This window comes from Malaya genurostris, chromosome 3 (assembly GCF_030247185.1).
Source record: "Malaya genurostris strain Urasoe2022 chromosome 3, Malgen_1.1, whole genome shotgun sequence".
In the NCBI taxonomy this organism is placed as follows: Eukaryota; Metazoa; Arthropoda; class Insecta; order Diptera; family Culicidae; genus Malaya; species Malaya genurostris.
In genome coordinates, this window is record NC_080572.1 from 218,747,586 (window position 1) to 218,769,993 (window position 22,408).

The window sequence follows — 22,408 nt, forward strand, 5'->3', positions numbered from 1 at the left end:
CGGATTGTTTTGATCGAATACGAAATTTGGCATTCTGTAGCTCGATCGAGTTCGAGTTTTCCATACAAATTCTTACATTCGTCCGTCAAAATCCGATTCGATCGAAATAGAATAAAAATAGGGGTGGTTAGCTGAATTTGAGGATTCTCTTTAAATATTTGCGTCGTTATATGTGTACAGTTAATAAGACGGAACTGACGAGATCAACAATTTAACAGAATTTCGTCATCGACTATTCCGTTGTAAATTCTCTTAATTGAATGGATTGAAATACGAAATGATTATTAGGATCGACTTCGTTAAGCTAAACTGAAGACAAAATTTTTAAACAAAGTGAATTTAAACTAAGTGGAGTGCAGTTATCTTGAATGTGAGACTTCGGTTGCAAATAATTGACATTATTCTCTATGAGAAAGGCTCGAAGCCAATTCGCTATTGAAAAGATTTTGGCGCAGTTGTGGTAAGAAGAACCAGTAGGAGATTCCGGGTCTTGCGTGTTATGGAAACCGCTGAACCTTTTTTTGTATTACCGGAATAAACAGGACATATTAAACATCATTTAGTTTTTCATCAGTTTCTTATTTCCAGCATTTGAATACAGATGTGAATCTTCAAATGAATTTTCCGACAATTTGTCTTTCAATCTGTACGTGAACAAAAATAACACTCGTACACTTCCGGGATGGTGTAATCCTTTAATGCGCAGCCTTGCTAGCCAGTCGTCGGTCGCGTTCTTCGGCGATGGACAGCTTAACACCCTTACCCTTGGGTAGCGAAATGAATGCCTTGATGCTCTTGCCAATAATGAAGACGTTGGTCAATCGAGTGGCAAAAACGTGTCCAGTAGCATCTTTCACGTGAACAATCTCGAACGATCCGGGATGTTTTTCTCGCTGAATTACGGTTCCACAACGACCCAAATTTCTTCCGCCGGTGATCATACACAGATTTCCTGGTTCAAACTTCAGTACATCCATCACCTTGCCGGTGGCTATGTCGTACTGGATCGAATCATTCTGATGAATGATTGGATCCGGATAGCGAATGGTGCGTCCGTCGTGAGTCAGAATGTAAGGGACACGCTTCGGACCGATCTGGACACGTTTCACTTTCAGAAGTTTGTACTGTAGAAATAGAAAGAAAAAAAGTTACTAATCGGGATTCCAATCTGCCCACAACAGCAACAAACCTTGGCTTCCTCAGGGGTGATACGGTGAACAGTGAAACGACCCTTGACATCATAGATCAAACGGAAATTTTCGTTGGTTTTGTCAATAGTGATGACATCTGTAAAAAGGAATTGAAGATAGAAGTATGAAGTATGTAGATATAAAAATCTGATGAACTGTTCTCCCAGCTAAATATCTGTGCTCCGTCAATTATGTTATTAAAGAACCACAAAGGTTTTCAATGACCGTCGACGGAAAATTGCTTTTGGCCAAAATATTGACAGATAACACGTAGCAAGTCGTTGTTAGTCTGCTTCGATTAGGCCGTCATTACTATTATGAATGGTAAACAAGAACTCACCCATAAATCCAGCCGGGTAGTTCGGATCGGTGCGCACCTTGCCGTCAATTTTAATGTGACGCTGCATTACAATCCTGGTTACCTCATTGTTCGTCAGAGCGTACTTCAGACGATTACGCAGAAAGATCACCAACGGCAACGATTCGCGTAATTTGTGCGGTCCAGTGGATGGCCGAGGTGCAAAGGCACCACCGGTCTTATCCAACATCCATCCTCTCGGAGCGTTTAAGCGCTTCAAATGTTTTTTGGGTCCACGAGCCTGCAAGGGAACGAATATGTGGTTAGAAACAATCGAGGTCGTATTGTAACGATTTATATAGAAAGCCCAGTATTATTTCTTATTCTTTCGGCATCTAAGGAATATATTCCTTCTTAGGAATTAAAACACACAAACAGTATCTTACTGGAATACTTAAACATCAAAATATTTGCTGCTAATATAACTAGCTGTTGACGAGTTCGGTAGCCATCGGCAAATATCTTCAATTCAGTGTACCACGCATACATCAACAACCATTTACATGCGGCTGCTATCACTGATTTTTCGACTATATCAAAACAATATTCAAAAACTTGATGGATCCAGACACTAGCGTAATTAATATCACAATTTTGTAGTATTTTCACGTATGAAAGAAAAGCAATTACGGTGAATTTCGTCAAATTATCCTATTGATTTGCGCTACACGTTACTTACCATCTTGACAGTTTTGGACGAAAAGAAAAGTACACAAGACAAAATGCCGGAAGTTGTCAATGTTAGTTCAGTGGATCCGACAAACCAAATTTGACAGTAGAAGCGTCGCTGCGCTTTTCGAACGATGGATTTGTGATGTTCACTCTTATTTCAAGATAATCATATTGGAAAAAATTCTACAAAGAATAGACGTTCGAAGAACTCACGTAACTTATATAACAGAAAACAGATATACACGTACAGAATATTATTGGATATACTGAACTCCACACCTGCACGCTGCCAAAAAATTACCTAATTTTAAGTACTTTTCACTCAATAGAGGGGTTGTGTGCAGGAAGCCAATTTTGGGTAAAATGGGTTTTACTTATTTTTGAGTAAAAGCATCAATAGTACTGATTAGGTAGAAACTACGCAAGCGATATAAAAATCAACTTGGGTAATTTGATTTCAGTTTTCGTTCGATGGTTTGAAAAATAAAACGCAACAATAAAGTCAACTATGATTACTTTATTTATTTAATATTAATCTTTTTACATATTTCAACAATATAACTATATCATTGAACTACCAAGGCTGTTCTGTTCAGCTGCTGGAACTGCACCGTTGAGCGATCGAACGCATCTCAATATCTTCCATCACCTGAAATGATATTGCGGTGTAATTATTATTTTAAAAAGAAATTATATAGAGCTACTCACACTGCGATTGATGACAATCATTGAATTATTCTCCCAAAACCGGCAATTTTACAAAATAATTTCACTCACTTCAAATCTGACCGATAGTTTCTGCAATGCAACACACAAAATTTTTTCACCCAACAGCAACTTATTGAAGTAAACTACACTGTTGAGTGAAAACTACTCAACCGATACAGTACTTTTCACCCAACAATTAAAAACATGCTTGATTACTTCATGTTAGGTGAATTTAAGTCAACCGTTGGGTTTTTTTTGGCAGCGTGTGGGAAATGCCTAGGTGTGGAATTTGGTATGGGTGTGGATCTTTCAATTGAGTTCACATTAGATTTAAACGACACGCGAATGAAATGTGTGTTTTACACATGTGGAAATCGTGTGAGAAGTGTCTCAACCGTTTTAGTTAGAAAATTTCAGAAATAATTTTTACATATTCCTTTGCAATATATAAAACTCAAAACGCTAGATTTTTTTTCGAAAAATGCGGACACAAGTTACCAAGCTAATTGGATTGACAACATAGACAAGACAACATTGACACGTACACGATCGAAAATTCAAAAAAAATCTCAACCCTTACATGACTCGAGACCAAGTATAATTTTTATAGAAAAATTGGTCCGGTAACGTGCTCGAATACCTGAGACCAGACCGAATATTTGAATGCGTCACTCGACCCGAACCCGACAAATATATTTGTTCTGAATACTAAATAGTTCCGGAATGAAGCGAACCGATTTTCTTAAAACCAACTGTCAATGTTTATTTACGTTTGCTTGCAGACATACCATTTTTAGAGTGCCTATAACCAGAGTGACGACATCTCATCCGTAATGCTGGCAACAATTAAATACATTCCATTAGCTTTACATTGAATTGACAGGTCGTTTGCTCGTTTGGAACTGGTAGCTGTCATTCCAAACGAACAGCTGTCACCACTCTGATTATAGTCACTCTAACCATTTTTAGTTCCTCTCAAACGTAAAGTCTATTACACTCAGAGAAAAAGTATTGTAAAAATAAATGAAGTTTTGAATTTTTTGATGTTCGACAACAACAATTTCAGTTTCATGCAACTTTTTTTTTAACAAACAACCTTTGTTCTAGTCAAAATAACGTATTTCGTTTGAATCTTTGTTTAAACAGCTAATCGTTTTGTTTGTTTTACACAACAGCTCAAATTGGACTGTTTAATGTAGTCATAAATAGTTCAACTTGTACGCTAATAACTAGGTTAAAGCCGAGTACAAATGAACGACATAAATTAAATCAAATTAATTGAATCGTTAAGCAGACGTAAGTTAATGCTACTTGTAAAACACTTTATTTGGCACCGAAGTGCCACATCTACACTGAAAATAATTTGAACTATCACTACTTGTAGAACACATGAAATTCATGAAAATATACACTTACCTTATAAAATGAGTGTAAAAACTGTTGATATTAAGTGGAAATCATGCTACATTTATCTGAAATGCACATCAAAACGATAAGATATAACGTTAGCTCTAGACTCTATATGAATTTCATATGAATGTCATATAGTTTTCCACATAGATTTCAATTGAAACGCAGTTGACTAATTCAAGTGTTTTGTACATACATTTGTGCTGTACTCATTTCCATTAGAAAATGAAGTGTTTAACACATGTAGTTCGATTCAACAGCAAAATACATCGCATTCAAAGGAAAAACACATGGAAGCGTAGTGAAAAATAATTTAATCTAGCATCTTAGTGAATTTGAACATGCAATTTTAAAACACTACGTCGAGTTATCAGTGATGTTGAAAGTGGCAACACTGAATCTAGTTATATCTGCATTTCAAAATGTTATTACCAATATTTCAAGCGCGGAAATAGCTAAATCGAATCCAAGGTAGTACACTTAGGCCATCACATGTAGTTGTGCTTGAAGGTAAATTGAATTCAGGTTTAAAAATTGTAGAATTTAAACCCATTGCATATTGGAAAAATGTTGTAAGCAAAGTTTCCTTTTTCAATCGATTCATTAAGTTGTTGTAAGTGAATCGTAATGAAATTGTTGAAAAATTACCAAAAATAAATACTACTGCAGTTAAAGCACTCAAATTTAAATACAAAATTTGCTGTCAAAGTTGGTGTTATCACAACTTCACAACTGCGTCCTTCTCTAGTGAGCAACTTTTACTCAATTGTGCTTATTTTGTTTATTAAATAATCTAATTTGGAGGCACAATGCTTAAGCTCTAAGATGCCGAGGGCAAATATTTTGTTTATTTGCCAGCAACTGAGTAATATTGATTAAGAAAACTGAGTAGTTTCTACTCTGTTTTTCCAGTGCAAAACAAATTGTACTCATAGTGCTTCAAAGAGCGAGGAAATTTTGTAAAACTTGATTGTGGAAGCAATTAAAGATTTTCGATGAATATGAATTTGAAGTGGACAATAAGTATCGATTAGATTTCTTGCCATTGAAAAGGAAGAATTTTGTTTCGCCAAAAAGTAAGTTAGAGGTTGTTCGCAGAAATTTGGGAAATGTTTGCCCCTATTCCCTTTTCTAGCACACTTTTACTCAAAAGTGAGTAAATCTTGCTTTATTCACTATATATATATATATATATATATATATATATATATATATATATATATATATATATATATATATATATATATATATATATATATATATATATATATATATATATATATATATATATATATATATATATATACATATATATATATATATATATATATATATATATATATATATATATATATATATATATATTTAGTTCCACTTTTAGCGGTAGTATATGAAATTGTACTCACTGTAGAGTAATATTGAACGAGCGTGTGAATCCTGTTTACAATAAAATTTAGTAGAAAAAAATACTTTACATTGATGTATTTTGCAGGTAGCGTGTTTTATTTTGTGATATTCGCTTGTGACGCCGGCTGTCTTTTCCCTCTTTTGATCAGTCAGTCGTGCTGTCAAATAAAGAACAAGAAGTTTTTTCGGATTTTTTCATCGTCTCGTTGCCTGTTTCGAAAAATCGCCATTTTGCATGTGTCGGTTTCTAGTTCGCTAAGAATGCTGTCGTTGATGAAAATATGCAGTATCTTTTGCGACAGATGAAGGATTTCGTTTATTGAGGATTGTTTTTGTGCCACAAAATTGTTGCTTACCGGTATAATCCATACGAAGTCGAGAAAGGTTTGCAGTATCGATTGAAAGTGGCAAAAAGGTCAAGTGAAAATTTATCCACTGAAGTTAACTAGTAATTGGATATAAAAGCATTGTTTATAAAACGTGAATTAACGTTTTGTTTTGCTTGTTAGTACGAAAAAGACGAAAATGATGTTTACGGTGAGTTTTGATAGAATCAAATTATAACATTGGCACATCTTTGTTGCCTTTTGAAAGTGGCATTCGGCTTCGCGTTCTTAAATTTGATGTCACGAAATTGAATGTTGGATCATTTTTAGGGTACTAATCAACAGCAGGATACGCGTTTCAGCGATAAAGAAAAGAAACTGTTGAAGCAGATGAAATTTGGGGATAATTTAAACAAACGCGTTGATATGTCCAAGGTAAAATTGGATGTACTTCGGCCGTGGATCAGCAAGAAAATTACCGATATGCTAAATATTGAGGATGATGTGATTGTGGAGTTTGTCTACAATCAGCTGGAGGAAGAAAAGTATCCCTGTCCTAAGAAGATGCAAATCAACATGACTGGCTTTTTGAATGGTAAAAACGCTCGCGTGTTTATGGAAGACTTGTGGACCTTATTACTGTCAGCACAGGAGTCTGAAAGCGGAATTCCTGCGGAATTTATAGAGCAGAAAAAAGAGGAGATAATGAAGAGAGAAGAGGAGTCTAAATTGTTGGACGAAATTAGGTCACGAAGATCACGCAGTCGTGGAGGAAGTCGCGAGAGGGACGATCATAGAAAATCGAAGAGAGAATCACGTCCCATGTACAAACCGGAACCGGACGACTATCTCGATGATGAAGAGAAAATGATAGAAGATTTCATTGAAGCGGATGTTCCAATTTCAAAGGATAAGGAGAATAAGAAACCGACCGAAGAGTCCAAGCTAGGTGCGGAAGACCACGGGATGGAAAAGAACTCCAAAAAATCACCGGAAAAATCACGGGAATCTCGAAAATCAACCGAGAAAAATCGTCGAAGATCTCGGGACCGCTCGCGTTCCCGTGATCGTCGTCGTTCCCACGACAGGCACTCATCTAGAGATAAAAAGTCTTCGCGGGACCGTAAATCATCTCGTGATCGAAAATCTTCTCGTGATCGAAAGTCTTCGCGTGATCGAAAATCCTCACGAGAACGGAAGTCATCACGGGACCGGCGCCGGTCAAGATCTCCTCGTCGGTCACCGGATCGGTCCAAGAAAAGAAGCCGTTCTCCGGACCGATCTAAGAAACGTAGCCGTTCTCCAGATCGATCCAAAAAACGAAGCCGATCACCGAAAATCAAACGGGATCGCGATGTTCGGTGAGTTTTGTATGTGTATGTTAGTACTGGTTAAATAATAATTATTCTTTTATCAACATTAAGTGATCGGAAGCGCTCACGAAGCTCATCCCGTGGCAAGAAGATTGAACCGAAGGAGAAACCAACAGGTAAGATTTTCGTAGAACATACGATTTGTATGATCTAAAATCCATTACATTGCATTTTGCTAGACAATGGTTCAATGTCAAAGCTACAGTCAAAGCTAATGAACTTTGCAGAGGGTAAAAAAATATCACCTGCGGTCAAGCGTCACAGCCACAGTCGCTCAACATCACGTTCTCGATCCAGATCCAGGTCCCGGTCGGTAAGCCGAAAGAAGAGTGTTAGTTCGCATTCTCGGTCCAGATCGAAGTCCAAACCAAAGTGAGATATTCATTTGTTCTGTAGAAAAAGAAAGATTATTGGATTTTTTTTCAGATCCTCCAAAGGGGATAGGAAATCACGTTCGCGCTCCAGACGATCGCCGAGTTCGGCATCATCACGGTCATCCTCTAGCAGTCGCAGTGGTGATCGTGCGAAAAAACCAGTCTCAGCCAACATCGATAAGAAGCTACGTAACGATAAAAGTCGCAGTAGAAGCCGCAGTCGTAGCCACAGTCGTAGAGACACTTCAAGATCCAGAAGTCGATCTCGCAGCAGCAGATCATCATCACGTCCAAAGAAACCGAACGATTTCGAAATACAAAAGAAGGAAGACAGCATCCAGAAGAAACGTCACTATCGATCGAACAAGGACTCATCGGGTTCGGAGTCGGATCGTGGTGGAAGAAGTACCACTAGAAAGGGCGATCGAGGTCGTCGCTCTCCCAGAGGCAGAAAGGATCGCTCCAGATCCAGACATCGATCCAGGTCTCGCAACCGTTCGCGCTCCCGGAATCGTTCCCGTTCGCCAAGACGCTGGTCGCGTTCACCGAGAGACAACCGTGGACGATCAAATCGGTATGTATAGAAAACCCTTCCGAAACTGTATTGCGTCGTGCACAAGATCCATTTCTGGTACCAGCTTATTGTTGCCTACTTGCTTTTGATTTTCTTTTGTTAAATTTTCAAATGAACCATCATTTGATCGTGCTCCTCGTTTTTCTTTCTCTTGAAAGTGTTACCTTATTTGTGCGACCCTCTCAATTTCCTCAGTTAGAACAGCAAAAATCCAATTCAGGCGTTTGCAAATGGCCGATCGTGCTCAGCTGCCTGAGTCCGTTCGTGACCGTTACTGACCGTTCGGGTGTACATCTGCCGACTACGGTGCGTCGATTGCTTGATTTCTGTTCAACCCAACTTCTTTGGTCCGGTTTGGTCCTCGGCGGCTGATGACATTTGTTCCGGACAATTTTGGGAAAAATAAGTCTCCGATAAAACCAATCCGAACGGACGCGTTTCTCCGGGACCGAACCTTGTTTCTCATGCTTGGATTCCTTGTCCGAGTCGGAATGTACCAGCTCGACCAGGTCAATGATGACAAGCCGATTCCACCGAAGCGCTATGCGCTATGATGACAACCTTGGGATATGCCAGGAGTAAGCTGCTTAATAACATCGTCCTGTCCGAAGTAATATCACTTGGTTCAACCTTCAAACGAACGGTCACTTTTCCGTGTCAGGATGCGTACCAAAATAAAAACGCCGGTTGCAGGGCCGTTGTCTGCGGTCTCCCACACATACACACACCTTTACTGGTCCAGACTCTTTACCGCTGAGTGGTTCAGTTTGATTTCAAGCGCACACTGCCTAGACAAAGACAGTTCCGTTCTGGACCAGAGACAAGCACACAGAGACGAAGAAGAAGAAGAAGATTATGAAGAGGTAGGAGTGTAAGTTATGCTCAAATGAGCGTTATTTTCCTGTTTCTAGCTATTCCAAAGAGATAACATGTTCAATTCAACTAATTCATGGTTATGGTGCACCGAACACTTAAATTGCTTCACATCGATGTTGGTTTTCAGATCTTTTCAATATCAAAAAGAGTAGTTGATGAAGCTGACCACCATGACCCAAATCAAGCGACAAAATGAACAAAATGTCTTCAACCGATGAATCGAAGAAAAAAAGATGGATCGATGACTGTGTATGGTTGTGAATGTTACTTGCGATATTAGGTCACACTGCAGTATATGTGGTGTGGGGTAAAATGTGGTTTCTTCTCAAACACAAAGCAGCTTCATAATGTTATTACCTTGAAACTACCCTGAGTACCGGGTTTAATTATATCCAAAAAAGGAAACACCGATAGAACAATCATCGAGTTCCATCTGAAATGTGGTTTCCATACATCTTCAGAGTAGCTCGTTGGCAGAGCAGTTCCACAGATTGGAGGATGTTTGCTGGTTCGAGAAGGTTATTCTTTAAGGAATACACAAGTTCTTTTTTATACGAGGTTTTATGTTACTATTATTACTTTGGGTGTCCTGTTCAGACCATTTTTTTCGATCTAATACCGATCTCTACATTTTATGCATTTCTAAGATATCTGGCAAAAAACGAACAAACAAAACTACAAGGTTCAGGCCCATGGGTTTGTTCGAGCCATTGATGTGGAACAAGGCAATCAAAATTTCTGATGATCTACAATCACACAGTTCAATCAATCGTCACACAATTGCACGAGAGCTTGCTTAGATTGATCTTGATTAGGAACCAACACCGAATATTCTTTGTCTTGATTTGTATTTGTTTTATAGCCGACGGAATTACACCAATATCCCAAATGTATGCAATTATATCTCTGTACATACTTGCGATTCGGATATCGATATTTAAGCTTCTCTTCGCCAAGCTTGTGTTCAACTTTTGTATGCAAGCAGTTATTTTTGTAGCGTTAAGTTCCTCTACCATTCTGCGATTTCGGTTGAAGCGATAAACTTTTTCTCATTATCAATCGCGTTCATCTTATATAAATTAGAAATTAATCTCAAGCACTCAAAAATGACCCAGAGGTAGTTGTCAATTTCTCAGGCGAAACGACATAACATGGAATTTCATCCGAGCTTGCATGACCCAAGATCAGAGCATACCAATTAAAGCTTCAAATCGTTTCATAGCACTTTTTGTCTTGCTGTCTAGCAACAACCTACCTCTGGAATGCTACACGTAGGACTGAAACGTTAGCTATAATTTCGCTTATATTTATAGATTCGCGTGCTTCCAACAGCTTCACTTTTGCATCGATTGACCAATCAGAGCGATGCTCTCCCTTTGATATATCGCTTACTCCTTCAAAACCGTCGTGTATTCCAGGGAAATCCGGTATGTCGGAGATATTTAGCAGACAAAATAGGACACTGTTCGCTACTAATCAAAATTTCAATTATATATAATAAAAAAAAACCGGGGCTTGATACATTCAAATCGAAACTTAGAAATATTTCCAATCAAATAATGAAATAATATTAATAATTGATTTAAAATGGACTGAGGTGCAAGTGTTTAAAACCTGACCACATTTCTAAGTGTATTTTTCCTTTAGTTTCTGATTTGCACCCCTATATAGAAAATTAAGATGTGTTCCACATCAAAAAAAATTTACTGCGGAAATCTCAAAACATTTCCAAGTCCAATTGAGCCGATTTTTATAAGTTTTTTTTAGATACCTCAGATCTTGACGTTTCTGGAATTTTTAAGTCATCTGGTTGAAAAAAAAATTTTAGATTCACGTATTTTCAAAGTAATACAGTTTCGCATGGATATTTTTGAAGTTATACGCGGTTTTTTATGCGATCTTTTCCATGCCATGCGTATTCTCCGAATAGAACAGACTTGAGTGAATTTTCGCTATTTCATTTATCACTTTTGTTCAATTGATTGGATGCAAATTTAGGAGTATATTTTATTGTTACAATTTTTATAATGTTTAATATGAACATTCCACTAGAAGCATGTATAATGTGTAGATTAACTAAATTCTCAGTCAAGTAGGTCAAGGTTGTTGAAAATGAAACAAAATTACGTTGAATGTGTTATGTGTTGAATATGTTTATCAATTCACAACCCTAACTCTACACTATGAGTTCTACTTTCTCGGAAGAGTTTAATGTAGTTGCAAAAAAAAACAAGTTTGTCGTTTCTAACATTTGTATCTTGACATTGAAATTTAATTCAACGTATATAACTTTCTCGTTGATTATGTTTATGTTCATTTTATCTTTTTTACAGCCACTTTGCTAAGTACACAAACTGAAACGTTTTCCAAAAACCACTTGGTATCTTGTTTCGTACTTGCATAAAACAAAATTACACAATAAGTCGTGTAACTAACTAAGGAAAACGCATTTTTGTCGAAAATCAAGAGGAATAAAATCATTCCAACGCTTCTCTAATTTCTCGATGCTGCGTTTGTGGAAGGATTTATCTTGTGCTTCAAAACAGTCTTCAAATTCAGAAATTGCTGCTTCGCTTGAGTTGAATTTCTTATCGGCGAACATTTTTCTTCGACATATGAGGTCATTTTTCCTTAGTTTTGGCATTCAAACGATCTAACAACGCTGTTTTTTCTTTCTCAAGATAGTCAATGAAGATTATACCATGTGTATCCCAAAATGCTGAAGCCATAATCTTCCCAGATGACAGTTGTGCCTTTGGACGCATCGAGGGTGGTTCACCGGCTGCAGTCCACTCAGATGATGTAGTTTTGATTCCGGAGTGAAGTAATGGATCCAGTGGCGTCTCGTGACAAGATTGACTAGTTGTGCACTGCTTCTGTGGTATGCTGGCAGATGTAACAGTCCGTTGTAAGTGAAAACGAATTGAGGAATGGAGATTCGCTTGTTGTTTTCAATACAATGAGATAACGATATTCTTTCGAATGGAATTTTTTAATAAACAAACAAATTTCAGAGCTGCGCTGGGTAATTCTTTCTCTTCTTGAATCTGTGCAGTAACTCATGTGCACGGAAAAGACACTAACAGAGCAACAACAGATACTTGAAATTTTATGTCTGATGTATATGAGATGCGTGTAAATACACGCAATTTCGGCGCGATCCAACCTGCTTTCATCGAATAAATAAAGTTTTCAGAAAAATAGTTGAATTTGGATGGGACTGGGGGTGCAGTTCATTCCTTGAATTCGACTGTTTGTGCAGTGCACGAGGTGCACATGAGGACGAGATGCCACTGGATGGATCCATGTTTCATGTATTGTCACATATAGACGCAACAAATTTAATTTTGCCTTTTTTTTATAAATATAAAAATAGGTATAGAATTCGCTCAAGCTTTAGAAAATTTTTTCGGCAGAGTCATATACCAATCGATGAGCTGAGCAAAAGTTCGTGTATGTGTGTGTAGCGGTATGTATGTTGTCAACAAAGAGGTCCCCGGTGAACGACCAAAATGGTTAAAGCCGGGGTAAAATAAACGAAAAAAAAACAAAGAGGTCGAGATCTCAGAGATAACTGGACCGATTTCGATCAAACTAGTCGCAAATGAAAGGTCCCCCGGTCGTCCTGAGCGCTGCTCAATGTTTTTGAGATCGGACTTTTGCTTTTTGAGTTATAGTTACTTCAAAATTTTCAGTTTTTTTACCATATCTGTAACAATTCACCTTGAAGACAGAATATGTTTTTAGGCCTATACGATTACGTTTCGCTTATTGATCAGAGCAGCCCGAGAGCTGACCCAGAGTCGCCCAAACAACTTTTAAAATGTTTGTTTTAGTAACCTGGTGTCGCTACAGTTCGGATTCGAATCGGGTGAGTGGTCAGTCAATGTCGCCCCTTTTTGACACCAGACGTCCCGGAAATTTTGCAAAAATGAGACCTTTCTCACGCATTTGCGTGCAGACATAATGAGCCAACATCCACCGAAATTGATTTCCATCGACGCTTTTGTTTTCTTTGATATGGCCCAATGTTGGTTTTTGCGCAAATCCTTGGTCTTGGTCTATGATGAACGGCATGTTCGAAAACCTATCTCATGTAATCTCTCGGTTCATAAATGTGAAAGTTATTCAGCGTTTACATCCCGACATAAAAGATGGAGCCCCCTGCAGAGTGATACATCATCGTGTAAGTTTTATGTCTACACTGGGATGCAGCCGGTGAACAACATACAAAAAGGAAAGCGCATTTCTTTTCAGTGTCGAATAGACAGAATTTGAACGTGTGCTTTTGATTAAAGCAGCTGGTGCGAGTAAAGCACACTCCCTTCGCATGAATCGCTCTCACGCGATCTCGATTAAATACACCTAAATGCGGGTGATTTTCTTTTTAAATTTAAAACTTCTGTGATTTAATTTTTATATTTTTAGACGGTAGCGTGCGTTGGTTTGGTACGAAAATCTTTTTCGCAGCAAGGAAAAGCGAAATTTCAACAGACTTCGCAGCCGATTCATAGCGTACAGAATCATTGCATACCTAGTACTACGATCCTACTGACACTAAGAATTTTTCCAGGTTGGGATTAGAACATACGACAACTGGCTTGTAAGACCAGCGTCCTATGCATTGAACCGCCAACCCGGGTTACGTGAATCGCTCTCACGCGCTCTCGACTAAATACACCCACCTGAGAGAATTTGAGAGCTCTTTTCTAGAACTTTGGTGTGATCCAGTGCTAGAGGTGAAAGAAAATAAACACGCGCTCTCATGATGCGTGTACACTTAAGAGCTCTCGTTGATGTTGTCAGTGTGAGGGGAGAATTTTTTCTTGCTCTTCGTCACACAGAGGAGATGGATGCCTATTCGATTCCTTCAGGACGTCACAGAAGACATTGCGCTTCGGCGCAATTAAAAATGTCTCGTAAATAGCTTTTTTTAATGTTCACTTTTTATTGGAGAATGAATCAATTTTATCGATTTTTGTCGGATTTCGTTTATAATATTGTGAGACATTACATCTCATAATACCTGTCTAAACCAGTGTATAGCTGCGATAGCTTTTGGTATACTACATGGAATGAGAAGTCCCAAGGCTAACAAAGAAAAAATTAATTTTTCACAGTGAAAACTTTTTTATTGTTCAGTATAATCTCAATATATTCTTTATCTAGAGCGACTCACTTTACCCATCAGTCCCCCAACATTTTGATACCCTTTGAAAAAAAAAAAGATTTGTCAAGGCCTTCAAATTAGGCTTCCGTTTCTGCTATGACCCCAGCATTCGACGAAATTTTTTTTCCTTGGATAAACCATTTCAGATTTGGGAATAGATAATAGTCACTGGGAGCCAGATCTGGAGAATACGGGGGATGATGGACCAATCCGTACCGTAAATCATTTAATTTCACCATTGCTTGATAAAAACTTGAACTCGTCTGACACGATCAGCTATTATTCAAACACTCATGAAGTTTGGTATTGGGCCATCTAGAGGCTTGTTATCAACAAAAATATACATGGTTCGAAACTATTCATGTCCTTTCTGTGAGAGGCCCGCGACTCAATTCAGTTCCAGCTACATGATCTAGTTTCAGAATCAAGTTCTGAAATTCGGTTTTATTTTTTTTCTCATTTCCAGAAGTCAGATCTAAAAGTCAGTTCCTCGTCTAGAATCCAAGGTCAGAATCAAGTACCAGAATTCTGGAACTGGAACATAATTTCAGAACTAGATTCTAAGCCAGGATTTTGAAACTGAATTCTGAATCTGGGATCTTGTTTCTAGACCTGGATTTTGGATCTGAAGTTTGAAACTGAAACTGATGTTCAGACCAGAATTCAGTTCCGAAATTCCTGTCTGGAATTCAGATTTAGAACACAGTTCCTGAAGTTCTGGATCGAATATCGAATCGCGGTCCGAATTCAGTGCTGGGATTCAGGTTCAGAATTCAGTTCCAAAACACAGGCTAGGTGATCATTTTATCAATTCAGAATTCTATTCTAGAATTCAGTTACCGAGTATGTACCGGATATTACCCACTTGCCAGAAGCACTCCACTTTTATAGAAATTCAGTTTGCTAGCCATTCGCGGAGGAGAAGAAGAGACAAACATCAAACATCAAGTTGATTTTCTATAGGTTTCTTAATCTCTAAAAGCTACACTTTGACATGAAGTATGCTCTTGTATTTAATATAAAATACAAAAAAATGTACAATTTAAAAACGAAAACGGTATAAGAGAAAGTTGCTAGTCACAGGTAAACCGGTATGGTGATGGTGACCGCCTTTTGCACGTATCATTCCTAAAATCAGCTTCATATCTGTTCAGCGGTTCTAGTTAGAACCATAACCGCTTTGGTGTGAACAACACCAACGGTTTCGACACTTGGATTTGAATATTTTCCACCGAGATACTCTCATCGAAATGCTAACTGATTTCGATGTGAGCTTTGTTTTCGGGCTAATCATTTACTTTACCGTTTGCGCAGCGTTACCACAATAGTGAGTTATTAACGAATGTAAGATTACCCGGATGATGGTTTCATTTGTTATGATTTAGGTGAAAAATGTCATTCAATTTTTACTAATCGAAATGAGTTTATTCACAAATATTGGAAATTTCTTTTATATTATTGCAAAAATCCATATTAAATGTTTCTACTGAATACTAATGTTTTGTCCTATTTCAGTTCAATATTCTCGGTAAGGCGATTAATGAAACTGATTTTTTCTATCTTAGGATTCCGTAATGCTTCTGTAGTAAGACACTTTGTAACAAAATCGTATCTCTTTTTCTATCGTTATAGTGATAAAGCCGGTGTCGGTGGTGGACGAGGTGGCAGAGGAGGTAGGGGTGGAAGTGTAACCAACAGCGGAGGTCGACGTCAATCACCTAAACGAGGAGATGGAGGAAGAAACGGACCTGGTGGTGGTGGTGGTGGTCGTGGTGACCGTGGTGGTGGTGGTGGATCTTCAGGAGGTTATCAGTCGTCATCTCGCCAGAGAGCGGAAAGTCCTCCGTCTCGTGAGTATAACAGCTACAACCGACGTTCGTCGCGAGAGAGACAGGGTAACCAGTGGCGTCGTTCGGATGACCAGCAACAATCTGGTCGGCCTGCAATGGGACCTCCGGGTTCGAGGTTTGATGACAGACGCGGTAGTACAAACAACAGTCAGCCAAGTAGAGATCAAACTGATAACAGAAGGAAACCGGTCGAAGGCAGACCCAGTTGGGGTGATGAAAGAAAGCCCGCTAGCGGCAAAGTGTTGGATACTTTAGATTCGGGAGAGCTTTGGGATGATGGAGACGCTGCTCCAATTATCAGCGATTTCAAACCGACAAAAGAGAGGAAACGTGATTCTGATTATGAAGATACCAAGAAAATATCCAAAAAACCGGAAGTCACTAAAAAGGAAGAACCTAAGAAAGAAGTAGTGAAGGTCGAAGAAAAGAAACCAGCCGTTAGACCGAGGTATAGCAGCAGTTTATCGAGAACTCCATCACCTTTCCTGAAGCCACACGAGCGTGCTGCAGCGGCTGTTGCAGCCAATGCTGCTGCGTCTACAGTAAAAACGGCATCCGCTTCCAACAGCCTAACTTCGGTTGGAAGTTCTACAACGAACAAGGAGGAGAAATCGGCTTCCAAGGCTAATACAGCACCTACCGCTGGCAGTAAGGGTAAAACCAAAGTCAGCAATAATAACAAAAAAGAAACCAGTGACAGCGAAAGTTCTGCCAGTAGCAGCGAAACAGAAGAGGAGGAGAAGCCCAGCAAGAAGAAGTTGAAGAAGAAACAACCTAAAAAACGAAGACATTCTTCGTCATCTAGCGAAGATGAATCATCCAAGGACAGTGATCAGGATGAGGAACCACCGAAGAAAGCCACAAAACAAGATGCAGCCGCGGCGCTCCAAGAGGAACGTAAACGATCCGCAAAGTTGGAGAAGGAAAAAGAAGCTGCCGCCGCAGCAGCTGCGGCTGCGGCTGCTGCTGCCGCTCAAGCTGCTGCTGCAGCTGCGGCTTCCGCGGCTGCTGCAAAAGTACGAGACGAAAGCATCAAGAAACGCAAGCATACCAGTAATTCTGAGTCTAAACCTACCGAGGAAAAGAAAGTCGTTACGAAAGATGTCAAGGTTAAGAAGATTGAAAAACCTTCATCTTCCTCGTCGAGCGATTCAGAATCTGACCGATTGAAGAAAAAACGCCGCAAAGATAAGAAAAAGAAGGAGGTTTCCGAAGGAAGTTCTTCCGAATCTGATGGCAAGAAGAAGAAACACAAGAAACATAAGAAGCATACTAAGAAGCACAAGAAACACAAGAAACATAAGAAAATCAAGAGCAAACGTGACAGTAGTTCTTCGTCCGACGAAGACGAGGACGTACGTGGCCCGGCTGTCAATGACGACCTGGAGAAACAATTGCGAGAACGAGCTCTCAAGTCGATGAAAAAACAACAAAGTATTTCCGACTAAGGCAGACATCGACGATGATGGTTCCGCTATGGTAAGGACAAATTTTACTAGCTGTAGAATTACATTTTAGGGTATGATAATTGGGATTTTCAATGATTTACAAAGCGAATGATTGTAATGTTGAACAATAAATTGATATTCATTCTACTTCCTAGAATCGTAGGTACTTGCGCTATTTTTTTATGTTCCTTGATTGCTAATGAGTTCATATCTGGGTGCAGACAACAGGACGTTATGTTGAGTTATCAAAGGCATGTATTTTTCAATGCAAAATTATAGTCCTGCCTGTTTTATGCTATAGTTCCTTCCTAGAATTTCACAAGTTGTTGGACTTACGGTAGGACGTCTGTGAACAACTGGATGGAACGCTACAGACGACGAAATACCTTTCAAATATGCATTACATTAATCAAGATAAACCATGTTCGGGTAACACATTGTCGTGAACCATTTCAGCATACTATACAACACGATTAAGAAACATAATAAATATTTCAAAAGTCAAATATTTGTCGCTTTTTATTTCTCCAAATATCACAGATCTATTTTAGGTACTATAAAAATGAAACAAAAATCCAAAGAAACACATCCAAACCTACCCGGGGTGAAAAGTATTTCGTCTTTTATCATATACAGTTAAAAATATTTGGTTTAGTTTACCTAGGAAATTGGTAGAATGATTCGAAAACTTATAAAATTATGATGACGTAATTTCGTTAATTTCAATTCAAGTTTATAATTTAATGACAAAAATAGTAGATGGAAGTTGTGTTTCTAGAAATAGTTTTCTCGAGTTTTTCTTGTTATTTCCCTGCCAATATTCGGACCAATATAATCATCTCTATTGTGTATTTCGATAGAATCGGAATTTTTCGATTGGATGCGAAAATTTGCATTCTGTATTTCGATCGAGCTGAAATATGTAGTGAACAGCTGAAATGGTTGGATGAAAATTGTACACTTCTTCGGAAATTTTGTGATCGCAAGAATTAAAAATTGCGGGTGGGTAATGTCAGATACGTTTCTGGATTGACATCGATACGAAAAATAAATATTTCACTTAAGATTTTATTATTTCGATCAAAGTAATTATCGTTAATTATTTGCAATCGATATGTTGGTTCTGAAAAAAAAGAATGATATGTATCGCACAAAAAAAATCAGTTTCGGAGCAATTTGCGGACAACTAGGTATTTTGCACCTGTTTTCTTTTCCGAGCAACAAGCGTGCAAACCAATACCAACGAAAATTAACAAATAACATTGCAAACTTTATAAAATCGCTCAAATTTTAGCGCAAAACATTGGCAGTTGAATCAATGAAGTTTAATAAGTTTGATGAAATCGGTTTAGTCATCTCTGACAAAATTGTGCTTAGAAAGTTCACATACACACATAATTACATGCATACATTCACACAGACATGTTCTGAACTTAAATATTCGCTTCATTACACGTTTTCGTTTAAGGTGACCGTGGACAGAAGCCAAGGAAAATAAATGTAAAAGTATTGGTGAAACAATACTTTTTCATTTAGTAATAGTATTTGTGAGTAGAGAGGAATGAAACAATAATATTTGTGCTGAAAGGAATACAGTTGCCAGATCAAAACGTAAACATTGAAACTATTCAAATCACCTAGCAGAACAGAGTGGACTTATCTCATCTTCATGCTCATTCTGGAGTTAACAAATTGCAATCATGCGACCAAAAGAATATAATGATTGTGCCAAAGAAGATAGTTTACTGTTTGCCTTCGCTTGGTTCTTGGCATTTTTCTTACATTACAAAGTAAAAAGGAAGCTGTTACATTGATGAAATAAGTATAGTGACACGAAATCAGAACAAACTCTGCTGCAATGGCTTTTTATATTAAATTTAATTTTTGAATATGAAGCTCCCATGTTGAAAAAAATACAAACCAACAAATTCTACATTTTCCATTTTGTCAACAACATCATCGTTTTCGGATAGGAAAGCAACCTCACCCAGAGAACAGTCAAGTGGTACTTGACGAGAGGGCTTGATGACAAATCGACACGAGAGGGCTTGATGACAAATTGGCTATTTGCTCTGAAAAGATTTATTATGCAAATTTGAAGATATAATTTCATATATTAACGAAAATATTCTAAAACTTTACCTATTGATACAAAATTATTGGATCCAGTACAGTTTCTAAATTCCGTGGTATTGTTTTGAACCGTCACTTCTGGCAGTTCTTCCACTGTTTGAACTGATGAGTCCCGCACATACTCACTACCCAAAACACACTCTATCAACGTATTCTACTTATTTTTCTATTGATTTTCGCGAATGAGCGCTGCTTACCTCTTCTTAGATGGACGAGGCATTTTGAACAGATTGCAATACTTGAAGTGCTTGTACGAAAGTAGTTTTGATCCGTAATTTTAACTATATCAATGTGCGACTAATTAAAAATAATGCAATTTTTAGTGCATTACAAGTTTTTTTTTCTAATTATGTATGGCATCACTGCCAATATAAAAGGGTGGTATTACCAATACTAAAGCAGGCCGGCAAACTTTTTATCGTGGATTTTTGGAAAATTTTCAAAACCAGAATTGTGAATTATTCAAAGGTTTTATAATTAAATGTTTAGATCAGAGGATAAGTTTATCGGTGAAGAACAACTCAAAAGAGTTTCATAAAGCTCATTTATGTCACAGAGCTATAAACAGCAGTTGAAATCTTGAGGTGAGTGAAAAATAATAACATTCTAAGAAGAAAAATTCTAATGAAGGTCCGAAAAAGTTTTGCACAAATCATTCTTCAGAGTTGATAGTTTATCGTATACATATATCAATACGATGAGTGAATATGTCACCAAATTGCAGTAGCAATTCTATCCAACATATTTACCCCTACGCGTAGAAAAAATGTGTTTCATGGTTTGTTTACATTTAGAGCAGGGCAAAATAGCGGAAGGTGGAGTGGGAGGGTAGGTGGTTTCTTGGTTGCCATTTGTGGCTCGCTTCCATGGTCACCTTAATAAGGCTAAGCTAACGAATGAAAAAATACAGCAAACAGAATATCCATATTGTTTATTCTGTTGTAGATTTATTTATTTCATTGGAAGAAAATATCAAATTGATCTATCCACATGATGAGTTATCCATAATCTATGTTGAATCGACCTGAGCGTGTTTTTCTCTAATAATTGGTGTAGATCTTTCTGTTCTTTAATCATGCATGTACCATTATGATGATTTGATCCTCAGTTTGATTGAGTCTAATGGGTAACGATGAAACTAATACCGTTAATAATTGATGTAAAGGGTTATTTTTCAAGAGATGTAGGATTTGATCTTCAATATAATTAAATGTTTGAAAATGATTTCATCAAATGTTGGCCGCGGCCCCGCTTTAGATGGCCCATGTGCAAGGTCCAATTTTGGCACACTCTCTCCAGCATATCGGCCGGTATTTCACGACTAATGCCACCGGTTCATAATCTACACCAAACAGTAACTTTTTTTAAATGCATTGGTAGCTCTTGCAATGCTTCTGGCTGGTCTTCAAATGCGGCAATTTTGCTTGTTGACGTATCCATTCAACCAGAAATGAGCTTCGTCGCAGAACACAATTTTCGATAACAAAGTGGATCTTCCTTCAACTATGTCAGCGTTCGTTCAGGATTCAATCATAGACCAAACGACGATTCATGATAGAATCTAAAGCTGAAGCAAGCTAAACAAGTTTGCCAATGACACAAGACATGATTCACGCGTCATTTGTCAAAGACAGTGTTGCCAAAAAGATACCAGCAAAATACCACCCTTTAGATACATTGAAGCTTTGAATCAAATCGAAATATTTGTCAATTCCAACAAGTCGACGAAATAAAAACAGAATGCAAGATCCGGATAAAAACATTTGTTTCGAAAGAAGCAGCTAAGTTATTTTGTTGGGTTTTGCATACAAAGTTTATTTGTCCGATTCTTGCAAGAAAGATGTTTTGAAACGATTTTTGCATTGCGAAGTCCGTGTCCGGTTTTTGCACTCAATGTTTCTATTCGGTTTTGTATTAAAAAATTACCAAACAAAATTGCACTTATCTGATTTCTGCATTGGCCTGTTCATAAATATTAAACGCTTTGATCCTCCACCCAGACGCGTATACAGAGAGGTGTTTTAGAGGTTCAAACCTCTCCGAAACTCGAGAAATTATCATACAAAAATTCTGCCTCTACCACATACATAAACAAAAAACAAAAGCCATATAAGGATGCCTTTCTTATTCCGGTACTGTTAAAAAATTTCACATTTAAAAGTTGAGCAAAAACGCTAACTCTGCTTACATAAAATCATTGGAGGTGTTTCGAATAAAATGTAAGTTTGTCCTATCGCCGAAAGGCGTTCCACCGAAGAACCATTTCATCGAAAGCTGACCCGTTGTTGGAATCGACGGCATTTCGCATACTAACCTGTAAACACGCACATTAAATGCAAAGGAACTGTTATAGTTATTTCATTTGATATGTTTTCCATTGCTTTCTACATAGTTTTGTCATTTTTCTAAAAAAAAATGTGGATGCTTTGCTAGAAGAATTGACTGTCTTCCGGCCGTGCTATCGATGTCGATGTTTTACCAGACTTCACCCACGATATCTTGCGTTACCAGCGACTTCTTTTGTATCGTAGATGCAGCG

At 37.9% G+C, this 22,408-nt stretch overlaps 2 protein-coding genes and 1 non-coding gene across 6 annotated transcripts; 1 reads left to right on the top strand and 2 right to left on the bottom strand.

Moving 5' to 3' along the window:
- Nucleotides 1-558: 558 nt before the first annotated feature.
- LOC131437188 (small ribosomal subunit protein eS4) lies at nt 559-2,292 on the bottom strand. Its single transcript, XM_058606365.1, has 4 exons — nt 2,228-2,292; nt 1,531-1,789; nt 1,190-1,287; nt 559-1,124 (listed from the first exon to the last, which is right to left on the bottom strand). Exons 1-4 carry the CDS (start codon nt 2,228-2,230, stop codon nt 696-698), a joined length of 789 nt encoding a protein of 262 aa, XP_058462348.1. The 5' UTR covers nt 2,231-2,292; the 3' UTR covers nt 559-695.
- LOC131439733 (small nucleolar RNA SNORA16B/SNORA16A family) lies at nt 1,364-1,499 on the bottom strand. The gene has a single exon (XR_009231190.1). It is a non-coding gene; the product is annotated as a small nucleolar RNA SNORA16B/SNORA16A family (small nucleolar RNA).
- Nucleotides 2,293-5,899: 3,607 nt separating the features above from the next.
- On the top strand, nt 5,900-18,242 carry LOC131433678 (serine/arginine repetitive matrix protein 1). Of its 4 annotated transcripts, XR_009230290.1 has the most exons (8): nt 5,900-6,282; nt 6,402-7,432; nt 7,496-7,560; nt 7,624-7,816; nt 7,871-8,392; nt 16,071-17,767; nt 17,892-17,987; nt 18,049-18,242. XR_009230290.1 is itself a non-coding variant. In XM_058600200.1 (7 exons), the coding sequence occupies exons 1-6, from the start codon at nt 6,271-6,273 to the stop codon at nt 17,734-17,736; spliced, it is 3,489 nt and encodes a 1,162-aa protein (XP_058456183.1). In that variant the 5' UTR covers nt 5,900-6,270; the 3' UTR covers nt 17,737-17,767; nt 17,892-18,242. The 4 variants fall into 4 exon arrangements, 3 of the variants coding, with proteins under 3 accessions (XP_058456183.1, XP_058456181.1, XP_058456184.1); XM_058600200.1 differs by having other exon boundaries at nt 17,892-18,242; XM_058600198.1 differs by having other exon boundaries at nt 16,071-18,242.
- The last annotated feature ends 4,166 nt before the right edge of the window (nt 18,243-22,408 follow it).

Excerpts from the sequence above, each read along its gene's own strand:
- LOC131437188 (XM_058606365.1), bottom strand. Across the intron at positions 1,288-1,530 it reads CTACCCGGCTGGATTTATGG|ATGTCATCACTATTGACAAA; the intron begins GTGAGTTCTTGT and ends TCCTTTTTACAG. Across the intron at positions 1,125-1,189 it reads TCACCCCTGAGGAAGCCAAG|TACAAACTTCTGAAAGTGAA; the intron begins GTTTGTTGCTGT and ends CTATTTCTACAG.
- LOC131433678 (XM_058600198.1), top strand. Across the intron at positions 7,561-7,623 it reads ACCGAAGGAGAAACCAACAG|ACAATGGTTCAATGTCAAAG; the intron begins GTAAGATTTTCG and ends GCATTTTGCTAG. Across the intron at positions 8,393-16,070 it reads AACCGTGGACGATCAAATCG|TGATAAAGCCGGTGTCGGTG; the intron begins GTATGTATAGAA and ends CTATCGTTATAG.